The following is a 13,750-nucleotide window of genomic DNA, read 5'->3' on the forward strand; positions in this document are numbered from 1 at the left end:
AAATTAAATTCCTTAAAAAAACTTACGAACAAGTTTATTACTAAAATCAGTAATAAAGATTCCGATGCTCTCAACAGTAACTCAAGTGCCATATAAAGTCAAATAGAAACAAATAGAAAAGATGGAATTCCTATTCGTATCCATTTATATGAATTTCCCACTTATGGACTCATCACGTGACAGAAGCACAAGTGTGACGTCATTCGTTCGAAATCACTTCCGGGTCGAAAACTATTTCATTTCATTCTCATTCTCTCGAGAATAAGATTCCTCGTTTGAGTTGTATCCATATTCATGTGTCTTCTCATGTGTCAACCGTTAAACAAAGAAATGATACTCTAGGGAATGACATGTGGTGTGAAATGGGAAAACATTACGCCCGAGCCGAGGAGGTCAATTGGGTTATTTTTAATCAAAGTTATGCTCAGCTCTTTGCACGTGGTAGGTAAGTTTTAGTTCACATTTCTTGATTTTTGGATTTTTTATTTTGATAAGGAATCGGACCCGGTAATGCTTCACGACGTACAAGCTCTATTTTCGAGTAACCATGATCTCTGATCGATATTGCTAGGATTCCTTGTTTTTCATTTACATTCGGATATTTTATACCAATGAAAGATTTCTAGTCCTAAGCCTTTACTTCGTACTTGCTTAGAACATTATTGAACGTGTCCACATCCACGAATTCCTGCTGGGCGCGCGCTGAGTAGAGTTTGGCGAAGAGTTTACAAATTGCTGTGAATCAAGAAGAAAAAAAAGATTTTTTAGGTCTATTCTCCAAGTTCGAATGCTCTGTTGCTCAAGGTTAGCCTTAGTTTTATCCTTAATATCAATGTGGTTCTTGGGCATTTTCTCCCGCCAAAACCACAGGAATCCCGCACGAATTGATTAAATTTTGGAGCCGAGAGCAAACTTTTGGGAGGGCACGTGCCCCCCGTCCCCCCCCAACCCTTCCCTTCGCTAGCGATTCAGAGATTTCGCGTAAAAAAAGTCCCTCTAGCTAACTTACCTTGGATATCTTGCTTCTCGAGAAACATCAACGCCATGTTGAACCGCTCTGCCTTACACACGTACTGCAGTATTCCAAACGCGAACTTATCCTCACCTTATAATGGAAGAAAATATTGCATGATTAAAATGACGTAGGGGTTACGTGAGAAAGGGGTAATTTAGCGAACCTCTTCCGTTTCGCTGTACGAAGACTTCCGGTCCGAACAGTAAATGTTTTCATGTGCAACAAAAACACAGAAATAAATGAACGAACGAACAAATGAAGAAACATTACGTCTGAGGTTGAGGAAATAACTGGGTTGAATAGACGCCATCTTGGAAATGTTCCCCACAATAGTCCCACAATGCGCTGCAATGCCGACTCGACCCAGGTTTTCTTTCAACCTCGAAATAGCAAATTAGCTAACAAAGAAGGAAAAATATTAATAACAAAATGCAATAAACTTTGCTTGATATCCTTACCTTTCGGAAGAATGTGATCTGACACAGCTCGAACAATATTACGAAACATATCTGCATCAAGCTTGTTACTCAACACTACAAAACAAAATAGAAATACAAAATAAGCAAAATAACCATATTCTTTGTGTAAATCGCAATTAGCAGTCCTGGTGATGGTGCGATGCTAATATGTTACCTCTCACTACTGTGATCATGGTTGATGAAATACCTTTAGGAAGCAAAGTTGGCTGGATTTGTCGCAGGATGTCAGCATATGTAGCGTAATCGTTTTGCTTGACTGAATTCCATGCTTGGTAGAAATCGAACGGAGTGACCTGCAAAGAATCACCATCATCACTACCGTCATCATCATATTATCATCACCACCGTCATCATCATCATCACTACCGTCATCATCATATTATCATCACCACCGTCATCATCATCATCACTACCGTCATCATCATATTATCATCACCACCGTCATCATCATCATCACTACCGTCATCATCATATTATCATCACCACCGTCATCATCATCATCACTACCGTCATCATCATATTATCATCACCACCGTCATCATCATATCATCATCACTACCGTCATCATCATATCATCATCACCACCGTCATAATCATCATCACTACCGTCATCATCATATTATCATCACCACCGTCATCATCATATCATCATCACCACCGTCATAATCATCATCACTACCGTCATCATCATATCATCATCACCACCGTCATAATCATCATCACTACCGTCATCATCATATTATCATCACCACCGTCATCATCATATCATCATCACTACCGTCATCATCATATTATCATCACCACCGTCATCATCATCATCACTACCGTCATCATCATCATCATCATTACCTTATTCAGCTTGATTTTCTTCTGTTTGGCGTCTTTAGCAGGTTTAGCCTGTTCTGTAGTTGTTCTAGTGTATTGTGATTTACTGGTCGTGGCAGATGGTTTGGTAGTCTTCCCTGACCTTAGTGGACAAGAAGATTCTTGAGATGATTTGGAGCTTGATGGTTTTGCCTTGATCTCGCCCAAGTCCTAAAATCAAATATATGATTAGCGCAATCAACCGAATGATGACGTAGATGATGCTTTGATGATAATGGTGACGACAATGGATGATGTCGATGATGATGTAATAGGTAATGATGCTGTGAAGGCATATGATGAACGACATGATTACTATTGTGATGGTGGTGATAATGTCGATTATGATGGTGATGGCACAGACGACGGATGATATTGCAAATGATGTCAATGATGTCAAATGATGTCATCGGGGAAATATGATTATGATGGTGATGATAGTGGTGGTGATGATGATGTTGTTGTTTGATAATGATGATGATGTTGATAATGATGAAGACGTTGATGATGATGATGGTGGCTATGCCGCACAATGAAGAAAGATATAAATAACAACAAAGCAGTTATGGTAAAACCAACCTCTTCTTCTCCGTTAACCTCCTCGATGTGTACCCGTCGTCGTCGAGCAGCCTTGCTCTGTTGTCCCTGCTGGTTGTTTGGCCCAGTCTTGCTTGGTTTCTCCTCATTCTTGGCTTTGGTTTCAGGTGCAGATTTCTGCTTTTCCCGTCGCTCCTGGAAATAAAAACACAAGCAACCCAACGGGAATAAATTCGAGTGATAAACTCATGATTCCTAACGTTGTTGGTTAGGTGGCTAGCCATCCCCTTTGGAGTTGAAAAATGATAATACAGGATAAAGTACAACTTAAAGGGAACGCTATGCGATGTCTTTCTACCTAACCCCACCCCCCTTGAAATCGTTCTGGATCTCCCACTGTAGTGTTAGTATTTCTTACCTCTCTACACAGGTTGAGCACGGTGTCCAGTTCTTTCTTTCCAGCTGTGTTGGTTGGCTCAATCTTGATCAGGTTCAGGAGATCCTTAGCTGCGTTATCATATTCTCGTAAGCCCTAGACAAAAAAGATCTTGTTATTTACTCAAACAGAAGTAAATTTAGGGACCATTTACTTTTTACTAGGAAAAGGGGGGGGGGGGGCAGTGGGATTTTTTTATGGAGGGGGGGAGGTTTAGTAAAAAAATAAGGCCTCAAGAAAGGGGACACACAAGAACATTCCAGTACTTTTACAACAAAAAGAAGAGAATGAAAAACAAGAGGAACCATTTTTTTATACAAGGAGGGGAATCAGAGTTCTCGTATGGGTTATCAAGCGAATCTCACCCTCATAAACAAATGAATGGTCCCTTAGAAATTCTTTGACGACTCAGAGCTTCTCTCATTGTTTTATAAACCTTTCCTTGTATCTAAGAAGACAGCTTAATGAAAAATAAAATCTATTCAGTATTCTAACCTTTTTGGCCAGTGCACGCCTGTACAAAGCCTTGACATTACCAGGCTCAAGATCCAGGGCTTTGGAGGAATCCTCTAGTGCTTGTTTGTACTAGAAATAACAATGAATTGAAAGGTGAGCTATTGGCATTGGAAACATTTAACTAAGATAAAGTGGTATTTTGACTGATTGGCTACCGAGTGTTCAGTCCAAAGATTTAGCACTTGTTTGAAGTTATAACAAAAAGAACTTATAAGAACTTATAAGAACTCTCTTCTCTCACTTCTTTCATGCTCAACAGCTCCAAGCATGTTTAAAGGCACCGTGCTTTTCCTAACACTTCTCTTGTGTTTTGCCATTCAGAACCTGCCAATCTCTATGTGCTTTATAACACAGCATGCATGTGCTTTTCTATTCTCTTTATTGAAGTACATGAAGTATCCGCATACAGAGTGTTGATACCAACCTTGTTCAATCTCAGGTAACATAGTGCCCTGTTAGTATAGCTGACTGCCTTGTTGGGGTCGAGTTGTATACAGTCAGTATAGCAGTTGACTGCTTGCTCCAGCTTACCCTGAAGGTAAAGTCACAGGTTAACAAAATATAAACAAGAGACCACAATATTAACTTAATATAAAAAAACTAAATACAATAAATATATATAATACTACTGACAATACAGATAATCAAAATATCAGTGACCAATTTGAATAACCATATTGTTCTGGACTGACTAGCCTCATGTTTAAGTGGAAATGCAAATTAAAAGCATTTTCACATGCATGAGAGGCTAGTCAGTTCAGAACAATAGTTATTCAAATTAGTCGTCATATTTCGATTTAGTGCATTGTCATGGTGTGAAAGATAAAAATACTCAGTCTGATAGAGTTCATGCAAGTAAACAAATAACACTTAAAGGAAGAGATAAAAATACTAGTGACATAATAATGACAACATTTAGGGTCATTATTTAAGTTGGGGGTGGGAGGGGGGGTAGGGGGTGGAGGAGAAAATGCTTTTGATGCAAAAAATTTTCCAGACCCCTACCTCTAATAGCATTGATGTTTTTTGGGTACTCCCCCTCCCCCCCCCCCCCCCCCCCGTCAATTGTTTAAGAAATCCTCCTAATCCTCCCAATCCTCCTTTTGACCTTTGAAGGCCCCCCATCCACTTAAAAAAAATGAGGTCCCCCCATTTTCTCCTCCACCCCCTTGACTTAAATAATGACCGGTCCCTTATGCTTGACTAAAAAGTCTACCAGCAAAAAATCAAATAAATAAAACAAGATTCTTGAACAGGAAAAGCAAAAGCAAAAGCAAAGAAAAAATGACACGGAACAAGGAAGAATACTGGAACAAGCTATAAACCAATAGTTATTCACCTGTTTGACAAAAGTATTGCCTCTTTCCTTGCTCTTCTCAAACTTTTCAGCCTTACTCAACGTGGGTGGCACTGACGGTTTCCCATTATGAAGACCACTGGGTTTAGTAGAGTGATCTTCAGTTTGTTTCTTATCTTTAATAACATTCAGAGCAGGCTCATTCTGAGTCTTTTCTGTATTCAACAGTTCAGAGGATACAGATGTTGAAGGGTTTGGAACGTCTTTGAGCTTTGTTCTCCATTCACGCCCATACATATTACTGAGGTGCTTGGCAACTCTAAGTAAGACAAAGCAAACAACAGATAAAAGTTTTGAAAGGTCTGACTATAGTCAAGAAAGAGGACACCCTATTGAGGATTAATTTTTTGGCTAACAAAAAAGCTGATAATCTTGGATGGTTAAACTCTATTGCCAAGAAGATTCATAAAATGTTCTGGAACTTGTAGTGCTTTAAATAAATACAGAAGAATGAGTGGCCACTAAATCTGTTGGAATTGGTTGGTTGCTTAAGAGGTGGGTGTTTAATATAGCTGGTTCTACTGTATTTAATAATGGAATTATTACCTTGATCTCCCTTCCTGAGCAGGCTTGTTGGTGGAGTCAACAAAGAGTGCTAATTCATAATCCAGATATGACAGCTTATACCTATAGCACAGAAAACAGAATGGCATGGAAAAATGAACATAAAATTTCCTTCCTCTTCACAATGTGGTTTTGCAAAAATAACTATTTGATTTGATTTTCTCAAGATGAATTAATCTCTCTCTCCAGCTTTCTTTCTGACTGTCTGATTGTCTTTCTGATCATCTGTCTATCTGTCTACATTTCTGTCTGTCTAGTTGTCTGTCTGTCTGACTGTCTGTTTGTTTGGTTGTCTTCCCAATAGGATGTTTGCATTATGGCATCATTTGACTCCCACTACCAAGATGCTTTACGAATTTTCTTTCTTATTTAAAATGGTATTCCCTCATGAGAATAGTAAGACAATTGGTGCTAATTAACTGAACAAAAGAAAGTGTGCAAGGGAGTCTGGTAGTAGAGGTTAATGACGTGATCTTGCAAACATCCTATTGACTTTTACAATTTTCTTATAAAAACGTTTCGAAGCCTGTTTTACCTTTCAAGCATTTCCTGAGCGGCTGCTCTCTTAACCAGTGGTTTAACAGCTCCAGGGATAAGGTCAAGTGCTGCATTACAGTCCTTAATGCAACCGAGAGCATCACCCATTTTACTGAGGCATGCAGCACGGTTATACAACAGTGATGCTAAAGCTGACTTGAATTGAGACATGTCTGATAATGATATCAACAACAATATCAGTATCAAAAACAACAGTATCAACATCTGCAACAACAGCTTCAGCAACAGCAGCAATACCAGCAGCAGCAACAGCAGCAGCAGCAGCAGCAACAGCAGCAGCAGCAACAGCAGCAGCAGCATCAGCAGCAACAACAGCAGCAGCAACAGCAGCAGAAACAGCAGCAGCAACAACAGCAGCAGCAATAACAGCAATAGCAGCAGCAGCAGCAAGAACAGCAACAGCAGCAGCAGTAGCAATAACAGCAGCAGCAACAACAGCAGCAGCAACAACAGCAGCAGCAACAACAGCAGCAGCAACAACAGCAGCAGCAACAGCAGCAGAAACAGCAGCAGCAACAACAGCAGCAGCAACAACAGCAGCAGCAATAACAGCAATAGCAGCAGCAGCAAGAACAGCAACAGCAGCAGCAGTAGCAAGAACAGCAGCAGCAACAACAGCAGCAGCAACAACAGCAGCAGCAACAACAGCAGCAGCAACAACAGCAGCAGCAACAACAGCAGCAGCAACAACAGCAGCAGCAGCAAAAGCAGCACCATCAGCAAGAACCACAGTAGCAACAACATATACGAGCAACAGCAGCAATGACGGAAGTAGTAAATACAGCAGTAACAGCAACAATAACAACAGCCAGGAGTACAAACCTTTTTCAAGAACTTCAACAGCTTGTGTATACTTCTCTCCAGCCTCAGCATATCTACCAAGCTTGAACAAAGATGTCCCTTCATTTTGGACCTTCACAACCACTCCAGGAAGCTCTACTATTGGTTCTGCCGGTTTTGGGGGCTGCGACACCGATACCGAGATTTCCCTGTGACCTATTTCTGCTATTTCTTTACTCTTTTTTCCATCCTCATTTTCACTACTATTTTCTGCCGCTGCCTTTTCATCCATTTCTTCAACTACACCATTTGTCTTCACATCGGTATTAACACTTGAACTTGAACCCACAAAATTATCTTTTTGTAGAGTATTATCATCGGAGGCGTTGGAACCTGGTGTTAAATAATCATTTGATCCAGTGTTTGTATCTGGTTCTTCTTGCTCTTTCTCATTTTCTATTTCTATAATTTTCATTCTCTTTCCTTTTTTCTTGGACTGCGTGTCTCCATTGACAAGAGAGTTGACAGGTTCACTGGCTTTGCTGGACAAAAAATAGACCAAATGTAAATCCTTTTATTTTCTTCTTTGAATGATTCAGATGATGTGACATCATCGGAGGATGGATGAAAGGATGGATGGATGGATGGATGGATGGATGGATGGATGGATGGATGGATGGATGGATAAAAGGATGGATGGAAGGAAGGATGGATGGATGGATGGATGGATGGATGGAAGGATGGAAGGATGGATGGATGGAAGGATGGATGGAAGGATGGATGGAAGGAAGGATCGAAGGATGGATGGAAGGATGGATGGAAGGATGGATGGAAGGATGGATGGAAGGATGGATGGAAGGATGGATTATGCTCACCCCTTGTCTTCATTCATTTCACTAAGCAGTTCCTACAAAAAAAAATGTGGGCAGTTTCTTATAAGTGTATCTATCAACCCAATGACAGTAGTACAAGACTGTTCTTATTATTGGGAAATAAGGGAATTTGAGAAAAAAGAAGGAATCTCTGGTATTCATGCTTGTAACCATCATAGGCACCATTTGATACTATTTTTATAATCACTTTTGCCATCATTTGTTTTTCTGCACTCCTATACTGTGCTCCCTCTTGCCCGCTACGTTGTTTGCTCATGTTGGCTTGAAAAACACAAGAAAGCATTAGCAAACATTGAAGAGCACATGCAGTATGCGTGTGCAGAAAAACAAACCATCCAATGAATGATTCTAAAAATAGCACCAATGATTCTAAAAATAGCATCAAAGATTGGCTCATGATTGGGAACTGGCATTCCTTTTCTTAGTTCTTTAATGATCTTTACCTTGGCTCTCTTATTGTTAGGCTCAATATCCAGCACTTTGTTCAAGTCTTGTCTTGCACTGCCAAAATCTCCCTTGCCCTTATATGCAATGGCACGCCTCAAAAATGCTATAAAGAAGAAATCGCCACATCTGAGCAGGTACATACATAAACATAACATGCAAATCAAGATTCCAGGCCACATGTCATTCCCTAGAGTATCATTTCTTTGTTTAAGGGTTGCACATGGGAAGATGCATGAATATCAGATACAACTCAAACTAAGAATCTTATTCACAAGGGAAAAAATCAAAATCAAATAAATCTCTTTATTTAAGTGTCTAGTTGTTCTAGTTGTTCAAGTGCTTTCACACTAATTGGGGACACTTTTCACTTACACACACTACCACTATATATGTTCAATGTTCTATGCACACACAAGGCTGATCAACTCACATGTTGATTGTTACAGAGGGAAGAAACAGGAGAACCAGGAAAAACCCTTGTAGCATAGGAGAGAACAACACATCAAATAAACTCAATTTACATATGGTGTCTGCAGGGCTTCAACCAGTGACTCGAACCTTTGGACTCACAGTGGTGAAAGACGAGGCATTAGCAGCCTATGACTCCATATGACTCCCATGCTATATGACTCCATGCTACCCATGACATGTGGTCTGAAATCTATGTAAGCATTGCACCAAGATCAATCAGGTCTATTATTAGGTCTACTCATTCCAACGAAGGACTAACATCCGAAACGTCAGTTTAACAAAGCTTTTTATGATGATTCAATTTATCCACAAGTTCCTGCTGTTTTATTCAAAAACACTGACGCAGTCCATGCTAGTACTCTACTAGTTATCACCACTCGTAGGTCTATTATAATTAATACTTACCTTTAAGGTTATTTGCTTCTAAACTAATAACAACATTGCAGTCTAGAATAGCTTCATCATATTTCTCTAGCTTTAATTCTGCAAAAGCTCTATTGTTGTACGCAGCAGCTGAAGACTTGTATTCAATGCTTCTTGTGTAATACACAAGGGATTCTTTATAATCCCCACTGTGGAATGCCTCATTACCCTTGTTCTTCTCGTGCTCTGCCAGTGACTTCAGCTCTTCATCTGTTTTGCCTGTCACGACAACAACGACAACGACAAGTATATTTAGTATCAATCATCAATTAGATGAAACAGTTTTCGCATAGTACATGTTATGAGGAAGTGCAGAAAATATAACCATGCAAAAGTTGAAATCGTGAGTGTTGGTTAAGCTGAGAAGGTATGACATACTTTGGTTGGCCACTCAATCAGTAGGCAAATTATAGTGGATTGAATAGTATTCCGATGCTAGTGTGGCCTACTCTTCCAGCTAGGGTTAGTCAACCCCCTTACCTCCTACATTATGTCAGTGCCCAATTTACTGAGCTAACTAGGTGTAATGGGTGGGTGGGTGAGTAAGTGGATGAATGGGTGAATGGGTGGATGGATGGGTGGATGGATAGATAGAGGGATGGGATAGATAGGATGGATAGACAGAAGAGTTGGATTGAGATAAAAGAATGAGATGAGTAGGAAGGATTGATAGGATGAATGGATAAATGGATAAACAGAATAAATGATATACTATACTTGTGAAAAAGTGATACTAATAATATTAATGTTTTATTTGTAAAACAAGGTCCCAGACACTCATACATACCAGCTGTTTCAATTTTATCTGGTATTTCTGCCTCTTTGGAATTCATTTTAGCTTTCTCCTTTTTATTTTTCAATTCTTTTTCTTCTTTATCTTCCATAGCCTTTAATTCCTCATCAGGATTAAACCTTGGTAAAGAAAATGGCATTAATGATTATTTGTTGCCAAATGTTTTCTAGTCTCATATGAAAATTACTTTATGCAGGGGTTTCAATAGAAGGCGGCTACCGGCGGTTTATCGCCGGGTACTTACCTTCATACCGCCGGCTATTTTGTGAATCAGTCTTAATAAATAAGAAGTAAAATTTGTGGAAACAGACGTGTACTTTTGAGTTTCATCCATCTACTTCAAATATTATTGAAAGCCCTGCTTTATGTCTTTTAATTTGAAATTAATCAATGGTGATTGAATGTTTTACATAGGGACGTACTTATCCCAGTCTTGGTATCCTCTTGGTGCAACAGAACCCTTCTTGCTTTCTCTTCCATTTCCATTTGACACCTAAAAGATTAATAATTCATTAGTCTTTGTTCAATCTTTTTATTGAGCAATAGACAACTTGCACTAACAGGTCATGTCACCCCATCCCCCTTAAAACAAGCAAATGAGTCAAAATGAACTCCAGAAATGAAAAGAGCAACTCAAATTTAGCAAGAGGGTGGAGTTTCAGCTCGAAATGTTGACTATAGAGGAATTCAATGATATTAAATATAAAATCAAATTTTTTACGAGGATTCGTATGGGAAAAGTGTTGGCTGGTAAGCTTTTGCCAATCAGCACATTTTCCCATACAAATCCTTATATAACATTCAATTTCATATCTAATGCAATTTCTCCTGTTTTGCGTATTATGAGCGGAAACTCCGCCTCCCTACTAATGCTGAGATGCTCTTTTCATTTAGTATTTTTTATTTTGACAAAACTGCTTTTTTTAAGGGAGGTAGAGTCATGTGACCTGTTGGTGCAAGTCGTCTATTGGCCAGCTTGCTTTACTGTGATTCTGGGGTTTAGCATGACACTGGAAGAACAGCTTAGGATTAAGTCTGTGAACAGCCTTTATTCACTGTGGTACAATATTTTCCTATTTCAGACTAAGTAGCTTTATTCTCTTAATAATAAGATTTGCTTCAGTTGTATCCATATTCATGTGTCTTCTCATGATGCACAACCGTTAAACAAAGAAATGATGACTCTCCATGAATAAGGTCTACCGTATTTGTTAAGCTGTAAATTGTATTATTGGGATTCCTGTGGAATAATCCACCACAGGCAGACCAACTATAAGTGAGGTTTTGACTGTACAAACCTGTGCACTGCCAGACGTAGTGGAACCAACTGTTCTTGCTGATCGTATTGGTGGAAGAAAGTCCCCGTTTGAAGGATTATTACTGCCTTTCTTCAACAAGTTATCTTTGTGGCTTATTTCTGAGAACCAGTCCTTGAAAACATTTTAATAGACATTCAAAAATATATAACTACCAATGTACAGGGGTGGAGTGGGTGGGGGAACATAGTTATCTGAGGGATCTGACATCTAGGACTTCTAACTGGTAGAAATTTTGAAATTACTCAGTCAAATTCACTGGGTCTGGTAAACCTCTCAAGTGGGGGTGATGGCAGGTAAGGGGTACTGATGCATAACTAACAATTATTGGCCGAAGATGAAGTGAAAAACCGGGAATATTTACTGAGACGCGAGTCTTCAAGCAGCGAGGTAAATATTCTCCGATATTCACTTAGCTTTCAGCCAATAATTATTTATCATAAATACACAGGTGATTCTTTCAAAAAAAAGAAAAAAAAGAAGATAAAAACATTTTTCCCGGTAACAGCAACATGCGGCTGGTTGCCATTTTGGATTATTGCTGTAGGTGACTATCATGTGATAGTGTGAGTCTCTCAACCAATCAGCACGCGAGATTTTCAATAATCACCTGTGTATTTTTACTAATGATATCATAGTACAATTTTATGCTCCTATACCCCTAATTCTTCAGATACTTCTTCCCTTTCTGATGTATCCAGATCATTGTAAGACTGTATTGGTATTTCTTTGCACAGTGCTTTGCTGTGAACATAAATAATTGAACAAGTTATCAGACTGTGAGTCACTGAAGTAAATGTGAACAGCTAGAAAGCTGTGCTGTATTAGTGAACAGGTCAAGGTTACCATCCATGCATATGCATTGCTGTTATTATTGTCAACATCACATCACTGTCATTATTCTTTTCTCAAGAATTACCTTTTAGGGTGGATAGTTGCGAGCCTTTTTTCAGTGAATTCTGTTAACTCAGGATAGGAACCCTCTTCTCCAGACCTAAATGTACAACATACATAAGTAATAATGTAAAAATATCCTAAAAAAGTTTAAAAAAATACTCCTCACATTCATTTCACTTTAGTAAGAGGTTCATTCTAAATGAATGGGAAAGGTTGAATAAATGATAACAAGGGACAGCCAGCTTATTCTCCTCTATTGTTCTTTTTACCCTTCTCTTATAACCCCAATATTTCTTCCCATTTGTACAAACATATATCGGGATAACTGATATTAAAAGGAGAATTCCACTAGAAAATACTGCTAGCCCTGTTATATCTTGAGCAAGGGCATCCCCCCACCCTCCTACCCAAAGAAGGAAGTGGTCTAAGGAATTAGACAGGACAAGCTCCAGTCTATATCCTGTTTTTATGCAGGAAGACATGACTTATCAATAAATATTAATCAATTATAATTAAATGAGACTTATTATTAACCTCAAAACCTTGAGTATCTTTTCTAGTTCAGTTCCATTCGTACACTTTCTAACATAACTATAATCTAAGTGTGATACTGGGATACCAGATGCAGTCGTGCCAAACATCACTGATGTACCACCTTCTGCTGCCATCTTAAAAGAAAATTATAAAAGACGTTATTGCAATGCCATCATTTATACATATATCAGAGAACTATCTCGTCAATGAAGAAAAAATTAGCTATGTGGAAATACATTGTTTCCATATCCTAAACTTATTTCTGGGCCTTTTACAGTAGCATACAAAGTGAAATATAAATATTCCTTCGCTCAGTTGTATATCTATCAATATTTCTGTTATCAGGTTTTTTTGAAATTCACGGAAAATTGAGCAAAATTAGATTTTGGGTATGGTAGTAGTAAGCTTCAAATTAGTCATTATTTGACGTTTTTAAAAAAAGGCTCAAGCTAGTACGATTTCGCTGCAATGTTGGCAAAATAAAATAAACTCTATTACAAATACATTTTAAAAGTTTGTACAGGGAAATATTTTTTTCATATACTCTGTACATGGTGTACAAAACTTTCACGAGGACCTGTTTAAAGCTTGTACGTCTGATTCATCTTTACGATTGGCTAAAAACTTGAGTTGTACGGCATAAAATAGCATTATAAGAAGCTTAAGTCAAACTGCTATGTCGTGGCATTTCATTTTAGTCCACAGGTCGTCAATCATTAGTAAAAAAGAGGTTCAAACTTACCTTGAAGACGCAAGAAAAGCGTAAGATACACCGGTTTCTTGGTTTCTCTTTCGTTTTTCTTGGATACAGACAGAACTTAGCCACCGCTCCCTATTTTAATACAACCCTTCTGATTGGTCCAATTTTTC

The 13,750-nt window shown here is 38.7% G+C and overlaps 1 protein-coding gene across 1 annotated transcript; it reads right to left on the minus strand.

Annotated features, from left to right (window-relative positions):
• Window positions 1-384: 384 nt before the first annotated feature.
• Window positions 385-13,685, minus strand: LOC116290421 (sperm-associated antigen 1). The gene is made up of 23 exons (XM_089029146.1): window positions 13,623-13,685; window positions 12,881-13,014; window positions 12,369-12,443; window positions 12,109-12,193; window positions 11,432-11,563; window positions 10,556-10,626; window positions 10,128-10,252; window positions 9,323-9,559; window positions 8,443-8,549; window positions 7,982-8,013; window positions 7,149-7,648; window positions 6,304-6,478; window positions 5,751-5,831; window positions 5,187-5,463; window positions 4,272-4,379; window positions 3,827-3,916; window positions 3,314-3,427; window positions 2,938-3,090; window positions 2,344-2,529; window positions 1,682-1,787; window positions 1,474-1,548; window positions 1,010-1,105; window positions 385-735 (listed from the first exon to the last, which is right to left on the minus strand). The coding sequence occupies exons 2-23, from the start codon at window positions 13,012-13,014 to the stop codon at window positions 629-631; spliced, it is 3,066 nt and encodes a 1,021-aa protein (XP_088885272.1). The 5' UTR covers window positions 13,623-13,685; the 3' UTR covers window positions 385-628.
• Between the last annotated feature and the right edge of the window lie 65 nt (window positions 13,686-13,750).

Source organism: Actinia tenebrosa, unplaced genomic scaffold (assembly GCF_029948245.1).
Source record: "Actinia tenebrosa isolate PJP-AT-01 unplaced genomic scaffold, QUT_ActTen_1.0 PGA_scaffold13__45_contigs__length_12533684, whole genome shotgun sequence".
Lineage (NCBI taxonomy): Eukaryota > Metazoa > Cnidaria > Anthozoa > Actiniaria > Actiniidae > Actinia > Actinia tenebrosa.